A 19,696-nucleotide genomic window follows, 5' to 3' on the forward strand; every position below is an offset into this window, starting at 1 on the left:
GTCCAGGCTCCCTCCATAGTGAGGTGGTGTCCCAGTCTAGCGCACCTCGCGCCCGGCGGGCGGCGACCTGTCCGTCCACCGACCCCTCCGCCCGCGCGTGCCAACGCCGCCTCCACCGCCGAGTCGAAGAGCCGATGTAGCCCAGGGAAGTCGGCGGCCGCGCGAGCCCGACGCCTGCTCCTGCTTGCGCACGCCTGCGTATCCGGTGCTGCTGCGACTCGAGAGGTGCTTACAAGGCTCGCCGCCTCCACCGCCGCCAGCCCTGCGCCTCTGTCACCACCGCCGGCGCCTCCCCCGCGGGGCCCGTGTGGGATGGACCTGCGAAAGCGCGGGGAAGGGAGAGTGCATTCAGAAGGCAGAACCTGAGCACAAGTGGGGGGCTTGCTCGTGAGCCTTGACTTGCATCGACTTGATTACAACGCGGAGCCATCGAGGGAGCCAGCGGCGGCGAACCGAGTAGCATGGGCTGGCGATTTTAAATAAAGAAGCTCTGGGGGGCGGCGGGGGCCCCCGGAGGCACCGTGCGCCGCGCAGCAGTGCGGACGAACGGGGCCCGGCGCTCATACTCGCTCATACTACCAACTTCCCGAATGATCGGTTGATCAGAGGGCAGATTTGGAGAGATCTCGAGGAGTACATACAGATAGACCCTCCAACCATCAGAAAACTCCGACCTGATCGGTCGTACTGACCGCCGACAGATCACTCCAGACAGCAGACAGGCCGACGTCTGTACGCGGCCGGCCGGGCGAGAGGCTTGACACGATCCGACCCTGCGACCGTGACGCTGCTGGTCTAGCTATCAGACATGCACTGCTGACTGCTGCCACAATGTGCGACCTGTGCTGGCCCACTTGGCGGCCTTCCCGGTCAGTGGTGAGGCGCAGTTCAGAGCTGTCGATGGCGCGATGCCGCACTGGTCCCACATTGGTGACACGAGACCACCAAGTTTGCCGGTCCAAGAGAGAGGCACCGGCGCTGCCCTGAGAAGGTGCGTGGTCCCTCTTGACTGCCCATGCGCGCGAGGCTGTGTAGGCATAGCCTCGAGAGTGCCAGCAGCCAATCCGAGGCAGTTTGTGACGGGCATTGCGTCAGAAGCGTGCACGCAGCTGGAAGGACACCTTCCTACTGGCCGTACGATCAGGTCGTCACTGAATGCTGGATACTAAGGCCGCGAGCTATGCGGGTGGTCAATTGTGCAGCAGGGCACGGTCAGCAGCGCCGACAGGCTGTCGCAAGGCGTGATAGCATGGCCGCAAGGACGCCGAATTCCCATGAAAAACAAGTGAAAAATAGCGCAAAAAAACTCAAAAAAAATCGGCGCCTGCGGCGGGCCATGGGACCCCATCTCCCCCCCGCATGGGTATCCTCTAGGGCCCTCGCGCCTCCCCAGAGTACAAACTACAATAAAGAAGACCCAATTCCAAATCCAAATCGCTGATGTACATCATGTCAAATCGCAACTAGAGTACGTCAGTAGTCAGTACAAACATGCATGTGGCATAGGAGAAGGAAGAAGGGGGGATAAAGAAAACGGACACCATTACTAGGGGTCTAGGAACGCTGGTTTTTAGGATTTATTATTTTAACAGGGTCTCGAGAGGTAAGACTTAAAGGGCGGGGGCCTGTTCCTTTTTAGATTTTACCCATCTCACAGACACAGTAGAGAGGTGTCCGTTTTTATTTATTTATTTAAGACTTGCTTGAAGGTTTCATCACCTTTCACCCGTACCCGTGCTGCTCTGGGCCGATCACCATCATTATCAATATGGCCACTAGATGAGGGACATTTAAGCTATGCCTCATCAGGAGTGCTCCAAGTGCCTTAGGAGTTTCGCGCAACGGGAGCGGCGATGCTCTCGTCTACTTTGCTCTTGACCACCTGTATGGCGGGCGCGATCCACGCGCCGCAAGAGCACTGCATGCCCGCCCAATGATAGCCACCCAGCCTGGCCGAGCACCTGGCGGTCGTGCATATGCAGGGGCGAATGTAAACGTGGAAAGTGTGTGAGGCGGGGTAGAGAAGGAGGAGCAAAAATTCAGAGCGGCGCGCAACGCAAGTGGCAAGAGCGGTGAGTGACGCACCTCGGGCAGCAGATCTTGCCCTCAATCTCCGTGAGGGTGGAGGTGGCATCGGGATTCAAAAAGTGCGAGGTGCAGCCGCGGGCATCGGGCGCCGCGTCGCGCTTGCCGTACCTAGCGAGTTCAACAAAGCCGGGATTAGAACATTGGATGGCGGCATGGGTGGCTGGCACCTGGCGGACCGAAACGCGGCCTGACCCCTGCCCACCTCGTGCGTCTCGAGCATCGCAGCGGAAAAAACCGGCGTTCGGCATTTCCGGCAGCGATACCACACGTCGCGCCGAGGCGCGCCCAGGGCGCCGTCGCTGCCGTCGCCGCCCTTGCCGCTGCTGTCGACGCCGTTGCCCTCGACGCCACCATCCTCACCAGCCTCGCCAGCAGCAACCTGTGCCGCCGCCGCACCGACAAAGTCCGTCACCAGCGCCGCTGTGTTGTGCCGCCGCGGCGGGTAGACCCGCGGCGGCTCCTCGGCGGTCTCTGGGAGGGGATGCACAGGCTGCTCCTCTTCCGCCTCATTCCCATTCGCACCGTCGCCACTGCCGTTCGACTCTCCCGCGGCATCCGCTGCGGCTGCACCGCTAGCGCTAGCGGTCGTAGAGTCGCACCTCGACGCCACTGGCGGGACCAACCAGCTCGCCGCCGCGTCACCGCCGCGCCCCTCACCCTGGTGCCCATCGCTTCTCCACGCTTTCGCCAGCTCCGCCGCCTCGGTGGCCTGAGCGGAGGACATCCGGCAGCCGGGGAAAAGCGCGCGGCAGAGCGAGAAGGCCTTGGCGACGGGCTGCTTCGCGCTCGCCGTGGCGGTTGCCGCGGTGTACGTGACCGCCAGCCAGACTGCAGGCGAAGCCGCCACGCAGACGGGCCCGCTCACGAGTACACATCCAGAGGAAAGCCCGGCGTCGATCCAGTCGCACGACTCGCGCAGGAGCGCAGGCGCAGCGCCGCTCTCGAGAGCTTTTCCCGCATGTCTCACGAGGCACACCTCGGCACCAAGGCGCGAAGCTGCAGCCACGGCCGCATCCAAGGCGGACTGGAACGGATCGTCGGACTCTGCGGTGGGATCTTGGATCGCGATGAGGATGCGGCGAACGCCCAGCGCCTCCAAGAGCGAGCAGTCGGCCGAGACGGCCTCGAGATCGCCCAGGAAGAGGTCCGGCGCGAGCCGCTTGGGCACGTGGGATCGATCGCTCATGTCAACGCGAAAAAAGAGAGAGCGCGCGCCGCGCGTAGGGCCCTTAGGGGCCTAGAGAACACACCCCTTCTCTCTTTTCTCCCAGTAACCTAAAAGTACATACACAGATTCTCCCAGTAAGCTAAAAGTACAAAAGAGACTGCCCAGGGCAGCACTGGCAAATGCAACGCGCCTCATGTCGGAGAGCGACCGTGCCTCGTTCGCCGCTGATGTACGCTGATGCGGATGTAGAGTTTGTTGTAGAGATTTCACGTTGTAGAGCGCCTCTACATCGCTCTACAACGCACCCGCCTCGTCCCGCGGCGGATGTAGAGCTCTACAGCTCTACAGCGCTCTCCATCTCTACAGCTCTACAGCGCTCTACACTCTACATCCTCTACACCCTCCCTCAGTGCATGTGGCATTGCTGCCGTCAAGTTTGGTGTCGAGCCACCGCCCCGCGTAAGGCTGCGAAGTTGAGACGTAGCGGATGGACTCGCGGCAACGTATTTTGGTGTCGCCGGGCTGCCAGTTGGCTGTCTCAGTAAACTAAAAGTACGTACAAAAGGCGGGAGGTCAATCGAGGCGCCGGGACCTTCCTTCTTCCATGTCGCCGCAAATCCTGCTCGCGCGGGCGTCGTCGAGCGAGACTTTCGTCCCATCTCCTTGCAGTCTTCAGAGCGTAGCGCCGACGCGCTGTCGGCGCAGGCGAATACTGATCGGCAGCATTGTCGGGAGTCTGGCGAGTCTTGCATTGATCGTTGTTGCCGCACCGGCGGCACCCCTGTCATTGGTCAAGCGGAGCGCTGCCTTTGCGTCTATTTACTGGGGCTTCGAGAGCACCCACTCCTCGCTTTCCGGCATCGACATTGCTAACCTCAGCTTGTGCACTCTCTTCTACAACGGCACGGATGCCGATCAGGCGTACCTCGCTGATCAGATCGTGGCCAATGCGCGTTACGAGGCGGGGCTGCCGCCCCTTGCGCCGGGTGAAGCAATGGCCCATGGAGGCAAGTTTTTCACGATTGTGCATGAGCGGTTTGTGTGCGGAGGCGACGAGAAGATGGCGTACCGCAACGTCTGGAAGGGTGGCAACAATTTTATCCGCGGCAACATGCAAGAGGGCATGGAGAATTGCACCGCGGCGAGCAAGGGGCTCAGCGTCAACGTGGACAAGGCTTTTGAATTCTCCTTCGTGCGAGATCCTTTCTCGCACTTTGTCTCGGGCTATCGCGAAGCGACGATGCGCACATACAAGCAGTGCTGCAACGCCCCTACTCAAGAGGGCGCGCTACCCACACCCCGCGGTGAGTGGCCGCGGCCTATTCGTGAGTCTCAAGAGCTCGGATGGCGGTGCCGGTACGACTGCAGCCTGTTCGTCGGCGAGGGCACGAAGTCCCTCGCAAAGGCGGTGATGAGCGACATTCTGGACCTGAGTCTGTTTCACGGATCCCACTGGAACCCGAACTTCGTACACGTCGCGCTCATGTTCGCCAACATCTTTGGCGAGAGGAGCTGGCGCAGACCTGATTTCATCGGGCGACTGGAGTCCATCGGCTCGGACTGGGACCGAATGTGCGCCCTCCACGGCTGCCCGGAACGCCTCGCTACGTACGGCAAGCTGGATGAGAGCACAGGGCAGCACAAAGAGACGTCGAGCGACCAGTACGGACACGGCGCAGGCCTGCTAGCCTTGTTTGAGGAGGAGCCTCGCCTGAAAAATGCCATCCGCAAGCTGCTTCGCCTGGATAAGGACTGCTTGCGTGAGCACACCGCGCCCGCAAGCGGCACGACGGGAACGCGGCGGCTGCGTGACGCGGGCGACTTCATCGAGCTGGACTCGTGGCTCGAGCGGTGACAACGAGACAAGCGTGACACAACCATATACTCTCTCTCCAGGTTGCTGTTAATGGTACACGAAAAGCAATGCCGGGAGCGCAGCCAAATCCAGCAACCTGGTGCGTGTCCCTCCGAGTCTAGCTCTGCTCGCTTCTTTTTCTCTTCCTTTTCGCTGAACTTTTTCGTGACGGGTACGCGCCCCCCGGGTGACCGACGCGAGAAATAGTCGGGTGTCCCGACGGGCAGGAGTCCTCCAGACTAGCCTCCAGAGACCGGTGCAGAGACATTTCGTGAGCTGTGAAGCGACCCAACGATTTCTCATAAAGTATGAAGGGCCCCAAAGTGATCTGTCGGCGGTAAGTACGACCGATCAGGGTGGAGTTTTCTGATGATTGGAGGGGGTCTATCTGTGTGTACTCCTCTCGAGATCTCTCTAAATCTGCCCTCTGATTAACCTAGCTTAATCGGTAAGTTGGTGCTAGTAGAGACTAGTAGAGCCGGGGCCCGCGCGGCGCGCGGTGCCTCCGCCCCCCCCCCGCGCTCCCCCAGAGGCAGAGCCAACCAAGGAGCCAACAGCAACACAGAGGGTCTTTTTTGGACGAAAGGACAGGAGTCATGACTCCAGCCGCTGTTTACCCCAGCCACACATCACACTCCATCGCACCATGGCCCGATCCACCTGCCTTCCGTTGAGGCTAGGGGCGCGAACGCGGGGCACGCAGGGTCGCCGGTAAGCTGCGGCACCTTGGTCGCCTCATACTGAACGGCGAGCGCCCGCAGCCGCGCCACGATTGCCTCGTGCTTCCCCACGTCAAGCGCATGCCGCTCTCCATCGTCAGTCGGGAGGTGGTACAGCAGGACGTCACATGCAGCTTTACGTCTGAACAGGGGTGACAGACCCTCGAGCAAGGACAGCTTGTCGTAAGTCGCGTTGATCCGACACGACGACGCGACGTGGGGCAGCTGCTGCGGCGACCACTGGCCCTGCCCACCGCCCGACGAGCTCAGTATCAGCTTGTAGCCTTGCACGTCGCGCACTGCCGGCCCGTCGTGCTTCTGGGAGATCCCGTAGTAGACCGACTTGCGGGGCGACGTACCTGCGTCGCGGCGGCGGCGTGGCGCTCTCGCTAGGCTACTCATATCGTGCAGAGTGGGCGCGCAGAGTGGGTTGGGCGAAAGGCGGGGCGAAAGGTGGGGCGAAAGGTGGGTGGAGGTGTGGGAAGGTAAGAAAGAGGGCGAGGGAGCTGATCGTGGGGTTTAGGTTTGAGGGCGCCGTTGGACAGAAGAGCGTCCCACAAGTCGAGGCCGTCGAGCGAGAGCGTCTCGTTGGGCCAGAGTCGCGACCCAACGGCGCTCACGATTGTGGGCAGCCAATCGGCAGCGTGCGCGAGGCCAGTGAATGTCACGCCCCGCCGCGGCAGACCCTGCCAGTGGAGGAAGGCAGTGCCTCGGGTGCCGCCCTCATAAATGGAGCACTTGGAGCCGCGGAACGGCCAGTTGGATTGCCCCGTGGTCGAGCACTCGGTGGTGGGGCCGCCGTTGTCTGTCGTCACGACGATGAGCGTGTCGTCAATCATGTCTCGCGCAGCCAGCGCCGCGGTGACGTTGCCAATTCCCTCATCCAGAGCCGAGATCATCCCCGCAAACGTCCGGCGGACGGGGTCGGCGATGCCCTTCTTGTATGGCTCGACGTACGCTGCGGGCGCCTGCCGCGGCGCGTGGACTCCTTGGTAGGCGAGGTAAAGGAAGAGCCTGCTGCTCAGGTTGTGCTGCGAGATGATCTCTACTGCGCGCGCGGTGAACAGGTTGGTGGAATACTGTCCCTGCAGGTGCCACGGCCGCTGCGTGCAGCCAGGACCGCAGAAAGGAGCCCGCTCGTCGTGAAAGTCGAATCCGCCGTTGGTCACGTGCGTGTAGTAGTCCTCGGAGCCCTCATAGTACCCGTAGAAGCTGCTGAATCCGCGGAAGGTTGGTGTGTACGGTGTCTTATGGAACCCAAGATGCCACTTCCCCACGGCGTGCGAGGTGAAGTTGCGTCGGTTGAGCACCTGCGCCAGCGTCACCTCGTTCAGCGACAGACCGGCGGCGATGTTTGGCAGCCAAAAGTTGATGCCCGTGTGCAGCGGCTTGCGCCCCGTCAGTATGGCAGCCCGCGTCGGGCTGCAGGAGGGCTGGACGTAGTACGAGGAGAGATCGATGCCCTGCGAGTGGAGCCGATTGAAATGAGGCGTGAGAATCTGGCCCTCGTTGCGAAAGCCGAGGTCGTCGTAACCAAGATCGTCGATCACCGTCATGATGACGTGCTTGGGACCCTTTTGCTCCGCGCGGACGGGGATCGTCGTCGTGAGAAGTGGAGACAACCAATGTAGCATGTTGGCTGGTTGGCGTACGACTTGAAGAATTCGCGCGGGCCGCAACTCAAGATTGAAGATCCTGCTCGTGCAGGTGGGGACCCTGTCCTTCTCCCACCCCTCGTTTGGCGTGCCCGTTTTATTTATTTATTTATTGGTGTGCGCGTGTGTGTGTGCACACAGAAAATCAAAATGCATTATCTGACTATGTCACAACTTGCCGGGCGGCAAACCGACCTGTTAGGTTTCGAGGCTCACAAGCTAAGAAGGATGTTCCAGTGCTTGCCATTTATTTATTTACTGGTATAGCCCACCAAAACAACAACCAAACACTCTACGGCCAAAACAATAAAACGGTGGTAAGATTTACCACGACTTCTGAGCTGTTTTTGTTGTGTCGACTTCTGAGGCAAAATCTGACAAAAATCGGAGAAATCGGCAAAATACCGGGTATTTCCCCAGGTAGGGTTTCCCAAGGTGTACCCGCGCAAAATACATGTGCCGGGTATTTTGCCAATTTTGCTGAATTTGGCCGCAAAACCAGCCTCAGACTCGGCTCGCCAGAGCCCAAAAAACCTTGATGATTCCACGGAGTTTCGTATTATTTTTTACCATACCACTGAATCAAAAAATCCACTCATTTACCAGCAGTAAAAATGGCAACCGCACTGGCGATGTAGTTCACAGGCCCTCTCTCCGCATGGCCATGGGGGAGCCCCTTCGCAAGGAGTAAATTCACCTTGCACATCAAGGTTCATGGCGGCACGTACTACTGCCAAGCCGTGAGTGAGTCCATCGCGGCCGGCGTTCCAGTCGTTGTCGACCGGCAGACCAACGAGATCGGGATGTTTGACGGCCTGATCGAGCACAACGTTTCAGGTGTCGTCCTAGACAATGTCGATGACATCGTTAGGTACATCGAGACCGTTCCAGACGCGGAGTATCGGCGGTTGCGTGCGTCCACTCGACGCTTTGGGAGTAGATTCAGGGCCCTGCCATCTGATGAGCAAGCCGCAAAGATGAAGCAGTTCTTTTGGACCGTGTACCGTGATTCTGTGTTTACGATGTAAAGAGCCGTGCTGCGGCCGATGTGATTCTTAGAGGTTTTGACTATTGTGTAGAGTGTGACTCCATATACGGCTTTAGACCTTTGCGCTCTCCTTTCTACATACACAGATAGAGGGCGCCGAGAGCAGAGGCAGAGGGTAGTCTACCTGTCTACGTACGATATATCAACGCCTCTTGAAGGGCCCACGCTTCCCACCCGGCAGCTTGCCCGCCTTCTGTGGCTTCGGGGCAGTTTTCGCTTTCCCACCGCCCTGCTTCCTCCTCTTCGCACCGCCTTCGCCGCTGCCCGCGCCGCTCTCCCCCGTCGATGCCCGGCCGCCGCCGGACGCCGCCTGCTTGGCTAGCGCGCGATTACTCAGCCGCGTCGGCTCAGCGTTCGCTGGGTCGTCGGGCCACGGATGGCGCTTGTACTTATCTCGCAGCTCTGCGCGCACCTGCGCATACGGCCCCGCCCAAAACGAGGGCAGATCCGCCGTGATGGCGGCGGCGCGGCCAGCTGGCGTCAGCAAGTGGAGTAGCACTGGCAGCGCCGCGCCCCGCGGCCCCACGGTTGGCGTGTCGACAGCGCCAAAGAATTCCTGAAGCTTCGCCGCCAGCACCGGCGGCGTCGCCGCACCACCGCTGCCCTCACGACCGCTGCCCTCTCCACCCTCACCCCGCGGCGCGAGCGGGTCCTCGCCGTCGCGCACATAGTTTAGCTGCACCAAAGCCCCCGACGGCACCTCGAGCCGTGCTGGCGCCTCCATTCTCAACCTCGTCTGCAGTGCATGCGGCAGAGACTGCTCGAGCAAAACCGGCAGATCGGCGGCGGCCAACTGCTTGAGGCTTGTGGCGGTGGCGAGAGCGGGGACTAGCCAGCCGGCATGGTCCTCGGCGCCAGCCATCAGCCCCGCCTCGTCCCACACTGGCCACCCGCCCTTTGGGTCTAGGGCTCGTAGCAGCCGCACGCGCGCAATAAGCTCGAGCGCCGGGTGCGTCACGCCACCCTCGCCGCCAAAGAGAGCGCGCCGCAGCCCACGCTCCCGTAGCAAGCTCAGCAGCAGCGGCCGCGCCTGCTCGGGCGGCGGCGTGGGCAGCGGCTCCTGCGAGAGAATGAGCGCTCCCAATCGCTCGACCCGCCGCGCCCGCACAGAGCCGTCGGAAGGCGCGACAAAAACGTCGTCGCTCCATCGGATGGCGCTGCCGGCTAGCGCCGCCCGCAGTTCGGAGAGGGAGAGCGGCGCCGCCAAGTGTATTCGCGCAGACCGCTTGTCGCCGCCATCGAGCGAGAGGCACACGAGATACTCTGCTGAAGCAAGCGGCTCGGCAGCGGCGGCAAAGGAAGCTCCACGGCCGTTGCTGAGCGAGAAGGTGTTCTCCTTGCCCGGCTGCCGCTGCGCGATGCGGTCAAAGTAGCCGCCGGAGAGGAGCGCGCCAACGGTCTCCACCTGTGCCTCGAGCGTCGGTGTCGATCGCCGTGCTGCCTCTGCCGCGAATGCCGCGGCCAATCCGCTGCTGCCGCCTTGCTCCCCGCCGCCCCCGCCACCAACCGTGCGGCCAACGCGACCCGCCTGCGCCGCCAAATCGAGGGCGTTCCGCTTTGCGCGCCGCCACGCCCCGGTTGCCGCCTGCGGTCCCGGCTCCGCCTCGAGCAAGCAAGCGACGCGCGAGCGCAAGTCCGCCCCGTGCGCCCGCCCGCCGCCCGCGAGCACGTCTCGCTCCTCCACCACCGCCACCGCCGCACTCGCAACTTCCAACGCCGCGCCGCCCGCATCGCCCGAAGCCGCGGCTGCGGCGCGCAGCAGCACATGCGCAAGACGCGGGTGGGCAGGCAGCCGCGCCAAGGCGGTGCCGTGCGGCGTGAGGGCGGCAGCACCGCCTCCAAGCGCCCCCAACCCAGAGAGCAGCGTGCGTGCGCGCTCCAGCGACGCTGCGGGCGGCGGCGTCACCCACGGCAGCGCTGCCGCCGCCTCATCCGACACACCGGCACCCCACGCACCCAGCTGCAGCAGGAGCGGAGCAAGGTCCGCCTGGGCAATCTCGGGCTCCGTCTGCGGCGCGAGGCGGAGATGCTCCTGCTCGCTCCACAAACGATAGGCGGTGCCGGGCGCAACTCGACCCGCGCGACCAGCGCGCTGCTCCGCCGCAGCAGCAGAGATGGGACGCGTGACTAGCGCCGACATGCCGACGGCAGCGTCGTAGGCGGCGGCGCGTCGCAAGCCCGAGTCAATGACGAGCCGAACGCCCTCGATGGTGAGGGAGGATTCGGCGAGGTTGGTGGAGAGGACAACTCGCCGCCGCCCCTCCGGGTCGGGCGCCACCGCCGCCCGCTGCTCCTCGAGCGGCATCGCGCCGAACAGCGGGCAAACGCGGAGGGCGGCGCGGCGCGCGGCGGGCAGCGCGTCAGCCAGCCTCGACTCGACGCCTCGGATCTCCCGCTCTCCCGGCAAAAAGACGAGCAGGTCGCCTTGCGCGGACTCGGCGAGAGCGCTCAGCACCGCCTCCGCCACCGCCTCCTCCACCTCTCGAGGGTGCCCCGCCGCCGCGAGCGCGAGCGGCCGGGATCCGCTGAGGTGGCGCCGCTCGACCGGGAAGCAGCGGCCGTCCGAAGTCAGGGTCGGGCAGCCGCCGAGTGTGGCAGCGACGGCCGGGCCGAGGGCCTCACCCAGCGTCGCCGACATGACGACCAGCCGCAGCTCTGGCCGCAGCTCCGTCTGCGCCTCGCGGCAGAGGGCCAGAGCGAGGTCCGCGTCGACGGACCGCTCGTGGAACTCATCAAAGATGACGCACGCGACACCTTCGAGAGTCGGGTCGGCCTGCAGCTTGTTGACGAGGACGCCCTCGGTCACCACGAGCACCCGCGTCTCGCGGCTCGTCTTTGATTCATGCCGCACCCGGTACCCCACCTCGCCGCCGAGCGGCTGGCCGAGCAGCGATGCCATCCGCGCTGCGGCTGCCCGAGCGGCGACGCGCCGCGGCTCGAGCACCATGATGATGCCGTCTGCAAAGCCACCGTCACGGAGGAGAGCCAGCGGCACGGCGGTGGACTTTCCGGCGCCCGGCGGCGCCTCGAGCACCAGGTTGGGCTCCGAGCGCAGAGACGTGACCACGTCCGGTAACAGTGGTGCAATGGGCAGGCCGGAGGCAAAGTCATGTGCGCGCATGCGAGGTGTGGGCGGTGGAGAGTGGCGTGTTGTCAGAAGACGTGCCGTCTGGGGTAGGCATGAGGATGTGAGCGGCGCGAGGAGCGGCAGGCACAGCGCCGCCATTCCAAGAAGAATAAGATGCGGCTTGCAACTGGTAGCCGCCCATAAACAGGCGCGCGCAGCGCGCCCAGGGGCGCCGCAGGCGCCCCAAGCGGCGCGGAGCGCCGCCGCAGGCGGAGGACAGCAGGTGCGCGAAATTAAACGCCATTTTCGGTTCCGCGGTTTTGCCACTAACATTGAAATCCGGTACAAAACGACTTAGCCGAAACAGCTGACAGACAGACAGAGAGCACACGCGTTCGAGACGGGGGTGCGCCGACCGCCGTCGCGGACCCAGTAGAGCTAGATGGTCCCACAGGATGCGCCCTTAGCCTCTGAGCTCGTCCTAGACGTTTTAGGGAAGCGTGGGCAGACCAGAACGCGGCCACGGCGACCTCCGAGGCTGTCAGCAGCGCTGGCGGCGATCGTGGCGACGGCGCCTCGCCGCTGCAGCGGCACAGAATCGAGGAAGTGGCGTTGGTGGCAGCATCAATGAGATATGAAGGCGGCCGTAATGCTGTTGGCGCCTTCGAGGGCGGCGGAGAGGGCGCTAGCAGCGACGGCGATCGAGTCATGTGGCAGGGGTGCGAAGATGCAGCAGGGAGGCTTAAGTTAGCGACGCGGGGCGGTGGCGTGCCAGCAGGTAAGCGGCGGCGGCGGAGAGCAGGTGCGCGAAGTAAAGGCCAATCTTGAGATATCCATTTTGCACCATCTTTGGATTTCTGGTACCAATTGACTTGTGGATCTTGAAGGCACGCGCAAGAGCGCACCAGGCAAGTTGACTGAACCTCGGATCTCGCTGCCGCTAAGCGTGGCGTCGATTATCAAACGAGCGGTGACAGTAGCGGTGGCAGCGGCGGCAGCGTCGACAGGAGCACCTACTGCAGCGTGAAATGTGAGCTGGGAGGCGGGAGGCAGATGCAATAGGAGCGGGAGAGTGAGATCGTCAGCCAGCACGGCAGACCTTTACGGCGCGGCTGCGGGCGCGTTTGCAAGTGCTCCAAGTGATTCACGAGGTGCATATCCTTTGGCCGCGTTGGGTAGCGAGGATTGGTGTGACGCGATCCACGCAGGCGTAGATTGATGTGAGGGCGCGGAGGGTTTGTTGGCGAGCCAAATTGGTGATGTCCGAGGCGCTGCGCTAGGCTCAGAGCGAGTTCGCGCTGCGCTAGGCTCAGACGGCGAGTTCGCGCTGCGCTAGGCTCATAGATGGCGAGTGCGCTGCGATAGAAGACAGGAGAGAACCACCGACAACCGAAGGATGGGATGGGAGGCGGATACCAGCGCTTTTTGCTTGTGGCGGCATGAGAGCTGGCAGCGTGCACCTCGGATTGGGTTTACAATTCGACACTGATGAATTACCTGAAGGAGGATGCTCATCGCACTGCAAAAAAATGGCTTCAGAATAGTGGGCTGCCATTCATTCTTGTGACAGATGGGACCACACTTGATGCGGGCACGCTCCCACTAAAATTCAGCCCGACACTAATTCAGAAGGACCAACCAATGAAATACATGATTGAGTCACACTGGTGTGCGGAATTTCTTCCTTGGCACATCATTCGCATGGTTCTGACCTTGTTGATGTAGAGCTGGCGAGCCCCCCCCCCCCCCCGACATGCTGTGCGACCGCCTTGTGTTTGAAATTCTTATGTCCTGGGTGGTGGCCGTCTGGTTGAAGGGAACAGCAGCTGGCGCTCAACTGCAGCGCGAGCGGCGCAGCCACACCACTCCGCCACGTGTCATTTACATCCACGCGGGACTCCATTTGTGTTCGCAGGCGGCACCCTAGCTAGCTTCCGATCGTTCGCCGATATGTTCACAACCGCTACAAAGACGCCCAGTCGACAAGTCGCGAGTCCTGCTGGAGTCCTGTCTCTTTTCCTGATTTCCTCGAGCGTGTGAAGTCTCCTGTGCGTCCGTCCGTCTGGAGTTAGTCGGGTCACCCTCGGCATGCTCCACAATCCCAACCACCAACCCCTGCGCCGCCGTCGCCGCCAAGTGCGCCCGACTCCCATGACGCATGAGCCTGTCGAGCTCTGCCCGCAAAAGAATTCGCCACCAGCTGTGGTGGGGGCGGAGACAAAAATAAAGACGCCTTCGCGCCCGGGGGGGCGGGCCCGCTCAATCACGTTGCGCGACTAACCACCCACCGACTTGTGTCGAGCACCGCAGCGAGCCGCCCTGGGCTCACTTTGGAGGCTCTTTTCTTTTTCATGGCTCTTCGTCGAGCCTGTTCCAACATTGACACACATGTGTTTTGTTGTTGCACATATGTACCGAGAAAAAGATTTTTGATCATTGTCGGCTTCCAATCCTCATATCTCCGAGCCCAAGACTCCTAACCACTTCCCCTCCCTGCTCGCCCAGGCCACGAAGCGCGTTGTCGGAATTTTTATTCCAATTTTTCGATCGACAGTGTCGGAGGTTTTTTTTGCCGAACCCGAACCCGAAATAAAAACCAGTCTTGCATATACAACCGCAACCTTCCAGAGTGTAGTAAAGTCAGCATCAGCACAAGGGCTAAGTGCCCCCCACCATCACTCACTGGCTCGTCCCAGTTCCATCACCATCAGCAGTATTCCACAGAGGAACAAAAAAGCAGTTAGTCACATCTCACTTACGACTTAGCATAGCAGCTGAGATTAGCATAGACTCATAGTCTCCACTCCAACTTTGATCCAAGGGCTCACACGTCGCTCTCAAGTCTTAATAATTTACAGCCGATAACGCTTAGAGACGGCTCTCGAGCTCGACGCGAACGGAGGTTTCCGGACGAGACTCAAGAACGTCAATGAGGGCTGCGAGAGAGAGCCTCGGGTGTGGCGCTACCATCGCTGGGATAGCTTCACATGCGCGAAGATAAAAGAGGGAATAGTCGTTGGATGCCTGCTCAAGGTGAGTGCTATGGCGAGCGATGACGAGGGGTTCGCGCTCAGCGTGACGAGCAAACTCAGGGAGTTCATGGCGCTCGGATACCCTGCACACGTGCTCAACGGGGTGATCGGGCGCGCGTTTGCTCGGACAAAGGACGAACGGCTCCTACGAGCAAGACAGTGTTCGCAGTGGTGAGGAGGTTTCTTGCAAAACCCTTACCCAGACGAACTAAAAATCCAAAAAGACACAGACAAATGTATTGTGTCGGGCTACCGTCCAAAGGCGGGTGTAGTCGACCAAGGGACCACGAATCTGGTCTGTCGACGGCACGAATTTGGGATGGGACTAGGGACCCGGCTGCGTGCTACTTGGATAGCACGCTTTCGGAGTACCGACGGCTAAGGCCGAGGCAGAAAAGGTTTCTGTTTTTTTTTCGCTTTTCTTCACAGGATTTTCCTGTGAAGAGAGACGTAGAGAAACAGATCTTTCAAACTTCGGTGTCGAACCACCAGAGAGCCCGACGCTCACTACAAGTGACTTGCATTTTAATCATTAAATGCCAAGCATCTTGGGATGCGAAGCATCTTCAGATGATTCGAGCATCCCAGGATGCTCCGGCATGTTAAGTTGAAAATACCATCTAGAGATGCTCGAGCATAGGCAAGACAGTGTGTGCAGTCCAAGTTAGTGGAGGGGGTGACTCGGGTGCATCTTTTAGGAATATTATCTCAAGATGCGCATATCATCTGTAGATGGGGGGGGTCGCTGCCCCTGACGTCTGCTCACTGCTGTCTCTGTGTCCGCGCGTTTGAGTCGTGCGTGCGCAGGGCTCCTCTTTGCTTTCTTCTACTCCCTACTATCATCTCGTTCCCGTCGTCTTACCAGAGAATTGGTTTTTTGCCCGCCTTTGGCTTTGCGAGATTTGTTGGTGCTTTCGGCTAAAAGAATGAACCGATCTATCGACCTTCCTTTCTAGCTTTGGATCCGAGGTTTCCTGCGCCCCGCTCTATCTCTCCACCTCCTCGGAGAGGCTGGCCGAGAGGGTGGAGCTGCGCCCATCTGCCCGGTCGCGGTGATGTCTCTCCGAAGGGGGCAGCCCGGAGAGAGGCACCGGCCGCAGCTCTCGCGACTCCGCGCGGCGGAGGATCTCGAGCAGGTTCTTCTCGATGGTGATGCAGATGGCCTCGAGCGGCAGGTCGTGCCTGGGGGGCAGCCGCGCCACGGGTCGCGGGATGTGGGATCCTGGCGGGCGGCGAGTGGAGACGGGCACAGCGGCATATGGAACTCTGCGCCGCGCGCCTCTAGCGGGTGTGGGCAAGGGGCGCAGCGCCGCGAAGCGCCCGGCGGCGGGAGAGAAGCGCTGGGAGAGGAGCGCGCGGCGGCGGGAGAGAAGCGCGCGCCTGCCGGTGCCAAAGGGGTGCTCGATCTCGATTCCGATGTTGTCCACCTTGAGCATGATGAACGAGACGACGGCGCAGACGGCGATGCTCGCCCACCTGCACTCGCAAGCCCCGGGTGCGTCGAAACGCGTTGCTCACGGCCGGAGCGGAAGCGGCGGCGCCCACCCACTGATGCGCTCGTCGGCGGTAGGGAGCGGGTGTAGTATCTCGCCGCTGTAGCTCGCTCGCCCGCATCTCGGCTACATCTCGCCGGTGCTCGTCGGCGATATGTAGCGGGTGTAGCTCGCCGCTATCTCTCGGCCGCATCTCGGCCGCATCTCGGCCGCATCGCGCCGGTACTCGTCGGCGATGGCGAGCGGGTAGGTGACAAGCCAGATGAGCATAAAGATGCGCTGCTGCGCCAGGTAGCCAAACGGCATCGGCGTCTTCTGGATGCGCTCGCAACCGCCGAGCGCGTCGACGAGCGACTTGATGTCGTTGCCAATCACAATCTTCCACCCCTCGTGCACCTCGGCGGCGGAGCCCTTTGCACCCACCGTCTCGTCTAGCTCGTCCCGCACGCCCGCCTGCTCGCGAAACCACAGCGCTCTGTCGCCGGGCGGCAACCCGCGCGCCGCCCCGCGCCGCCGCGCTATTCCGCGCGCGCCTTCATCTCGTCGACCATCATCATCGGGAGGTGGTCGTACGGCTCGCCCTGCTCGAGGAGCGCCTGCTCGTACTCGCTCGGCTCGAGGTGCAACGTCGGCCTCCTCCCGAGCGGCACCACGTACGGAGTCACCATCGCCGTGAGCATCTCTTCCGAGGCGAGCTCGGCGATCTCGTCCGAGGTTGGCCGCACGCCACGCAGCGACGCCTTTGTGCACCACGCAAAGCAGATCGTCGCCTTGATGACGCGCCGCTTCCGCTCGAGATCGGTCATGAAGACGGCGGCATTCGAGGCGACGTTGCGCGTCGAGTTGACGATCTGTCCCCAGAGCTTGCGCGCCTCCCACCAACGGTCGTACGCCTGCGACGTACGGAAGGCGAGCAGCAGCGACAGCAGGCCGAGCAGCGTGTCGTGCGCGTGGGCAGGAATGCGCCACCAGGAGGTTTGATTTTTGCCGTCCGCCGCCGCCGCCGCTGCGCCTCCAAAGAGCGACGGAGGGCTGTTGGAGAAGTAGATGTCGGCGAGCGTGACGGAGGTCGTGACTAGCTGGACCACCCACCACATCCGAGTCGGAAGATACTCGCGGCCGGAGACCAGCGTCTCGAACCACGTCTCGGTGTGCTGCAGCGTCGGCGACTCCTTGGCGATCCTGGCGCGGGCGTCGGCTCGAGAGGTGTAGATGTGAGTGGCCTGCCGCCGAATGACTGGCTTCGTTGTGGGCCGTGCCTCGACCGACCGCCGGATCGAGGTGAGCATGGCCAAGGTGCGAAGCCGATGTGGACGGCGAAAAAAGAATTCGCGCCCTCGCCTGGTTGAAAATTATCTCCCCCCTCCGTGTCGCGATGCGCTCCCCGCTCCCGTTCCCCTGTGTCCCTGATCGTCCTTACAAGATCCTGCTCGTGCAGGTGGGGACCCTGTCCTTCTCCCACCCCTCGTTTGGCGTGCCCGTTTTATTTATTTATTGAAAATTATGTGTGAGGCAAGTTTGGGGGGGCAAACCCTGCCCACCCCTTACAGCTCCAAGTAAGGCCCAGGTGTGGCCTAGGGCATCAGAAAGGGACCAAGAGGAGTCCAGTCTGAGCCAAAGAGCCCATGTCTTTGCCCCCGAAGGTCGCGTTCAAATGCCCGGAACGGACGTTACAGTGGTGTCCGGCCGGCGCGATCACCGAGCTGTGACGCTCAGGGAAGCCTAATGAGGTACTGGTTTCTTTGCCCAGGGCTGGCCTTCCCCCCAGGCTGGATCAGCTGGGCAAGGTTTGGGGAGAATCCTATAGTAGGATCTTCAGATATTTTGACGGAAGGCGCTCTCAAGAAATTTTCACCGGTGAGAATCGGCCTCCCGTCCTCCCATCCCTCCCTTGGTTCTCTTGAGCACTTGAGCACTGGATAGGGTCGATTCCGCATGGTACGGGACCCCTCTGGGTTCTCTGTTTTATTTCTTTTTCAGAATCGGCGAGGGACTGCGAAGAGAGATAGGAAGAGGCAGACGCCCAAGGGTGGGCGATGGCTAGCACCACACTCCTCTCCTTAAAATCCCTGTGTGGTGGCGAGTGCCGTCCTCCCATCCCTCCCTTGGGTGGTGGCTTTCTTTTCTGTTTTCCTTGGCGCGCACTGCCACTGGCACAAACACAGGTACACCACGGGAGCTGAGTGTCGACTGTCGTGCGAAAATAGAATTTGACGGAACTCTGACTGTTCAAACAAAAGGAGGAACTTTTACGTGACGCGAGCGAAGAAATGTCCTGCAGGAAATGTCGGGTCCACGCAGAGTCCAGACCCCCGGTCCCAGTGCTCGAACTTTACCGGTACAGTCTGTTGCGGGCATTAAGAAAACAGGATCTCGCGGCACGCCGCCGGTCTAAGCCTTTCCAGACACCCCACCCACCCAACGCCGTGGTTTCTTAGCTTCGGCCGGCACCCCGGGATCTAGGAAGCTTTAGGTAAAATGACAATAAGGAAGCGCTGGACCGATGCGCCAGTCAGCAGTCTGCCACCCACTTGGGAAGACAGGATAGACGCACACACCTCCATCCACACTGCCTAGAACACCGCAGACTTGGGCAAATGACAAGTGCGCGCGCCGCACAGGCGAAGAGAAAATTTGAGCGGGGCTCCTATTCACACTCGTGTGTGGGCCCTTTTTCGGGGCCGCGCCTGCGGCGCGCCGTGGTTTCTTAGATTTTCGCGGAAATCGCTCGGTGTATGGTTTCTTATATAATGCGACGTTTTCTTAATGCCCGCAACACCAACAGACTGTATGGGAGTTTTTGGCTAATCAAACCCTTTACCTGCACTAAACCATACCACGCCAAACTTAATCAAAACACCACCAAATACCGGTCTCATACCGGTAAAGTGAGATTTTTTGTGGGCCGCGGTGATCCCCCGGGTGCAGAGGTAAGGTATAAGGTAAAGGTAAGGTAAACTTCTCGTCCACACACACACGAGGTGGTGGGGCAGGGGGGGGCGACCCTCGCGTCTCCACGTCTAACGACAGGAGCCCCGCACGGCATTCAAAGTGCAAGGCCCAGTGCGCGTGGGTAGGCGGTGAGTGTTTGTGTGTGTGTGTGTGTGTGTGTGTCGTGCTCTGGGGGCGGCGGGGGCCCCCGGAGGCACCGTGCGCCGCGCCGCAGTGCGGAAACGGGGCCCCGGCTCCACTAGTCTCCACTAGCACCGACTTCCCGATTAAGCTAGGTTAATCAGAGGGCAGATTTGGAAAGATCTCGAGGAGTACATACAGATAGACCCTCCAACCATCAGAAAACTCCGACCTGATCGGTCGTACTGACCGCCGACAGATCACTGCAGACAGCAGCAGAGAGCAGACAGGCCGACGTCTGCACGCGGTCGGCCGGGCGAGAGGCTTGACACGATCCGACCCTGCGACCCTGACGCTGCTGCTCTAGCTATCAGACATGCACTACTGACTTCTGCCACAATGTGCGACCGGTGCTGGCCCACTTGGCATTGCGTCAGAAGCGTGCACGCGGCTGGAAGGACACCTTCCTACTGGCCGTACGATCAGGTCGTCACTGAAT

General features: G+C 61.4%; 5 protein-coding genes across 5 annotated transcripts; 1 reads left to right on the plus strand and 4 right to left on the minus strand.

Annotated features, from left to right (window-relative positions):
• Window positions 1-1,843: 1,843 nt before the first annotated feature.
• Window positions 1,844-2,368, minus strand: EMIHUDRAFT_58588 (dual specificity phosphatase; the record flags this gene model as incomplete). Its single annotated transcript, XM_005759617.1, has 3 exons — window positions 1,844-1,961; window positions 2,086-2,196; window positions 2,265-2,368. Coding segments are annotated over 3 exons (333 nt in total), but the record flags the coding sequence as incomplete, so codon positions are not given.
• Window positions 2,369-3,860: 1,492 nt separating this feature from the next.
• Window positions 3,861-5,111, plus strand: EMIHUDRAFT_198617 (hypothetical protein; the record flags this gene model as incomplete). The annotated part of the gene is made up of 1 exon (XM_005759618.1): window positions 3,861-5,111. The coding sequence occupies one exon, from the start codon at window positions 3,861-3,863 to the stop codon at window positions 5,109-5,111; it is 1,251 nt and encodes a 416-aa protein (XP_005759675.1).
• A 1,117-nt stretch (window positions 5,112-6,228) lies between these two features.
• EMIHUDRAFT_62301 (hypothetical protein) lies at window positions 6,229-7,464 on the minus strand (the record flags this gene model as incomplete). The annotated part of the gene is made up of 1 exon (XM_005759619.1): window positions 6,229-7,464. One exon carries the CDS (start codon window positions 7,462-7,464, stop codon window positions 6,229-6,231), a length of 1,236 nt encoding a protein of 411 aa, XP_005759676.1.
• Window positions 7,465-8,675: 1,211 nt separating this feature from the next.
• On the minus strand, window positions 8,676-11,654 carry EMIHUDRAFT_62179 (hypothetical protein; the record flags this gene model as incomplete). The annotated part of the gene is made up of 3 exons (XM_005759620.1): window positions 8,676-9,137; window positions 9,201-9,976; window positions 10,037-11,654. 3 exons carry the CDS (start codon window positions 11,652-11,654, stop codon window positions 8,676-8,678), a joined length of 2,856 nt encoding a protein of 951 aa, XP_005759677.1.
• A 3,964-nt stretch (window positions 11,655-15,618) lies between these two features.
• Window positions 15,619-17,414, minus strand: EMIHUDRAFT_198623 (hypothetical protein; the record flags this gene model as incomplete). Its single annotated transcript, XM_005759621.1, has 5 exons — window positions 15,619-15,814; window positions 15,883-15,911; window positions 16,060-16,113; window positions 16,381-16,578; window positions 16,674-17,414. 5 exons carry the CDS (start codon window positions 17,412-17,414, stop codon window positions 15,619-15,621), a joined length of 1,218 nt encoding a protein of 405 aa, XP_005759678.1.
• Between the last annotated feature and the right edge of the window lie 2,282 nt (window positions 17,415-19,696).

Source organism: Emiliania huxleyi (assembly GCF_000372725.1).
Source record: "Emiliania huxleyi CCMP1516 unplaced genomic scaffold EMIHUscaffold_8, whole genome shotgun sequence".
Classification (NCBI taxonomy): Eukaryota; Haptophyta; order Isochrysidales; family Noelaerhabdaceae; genus Emiliania; species Emiliania huxleyi.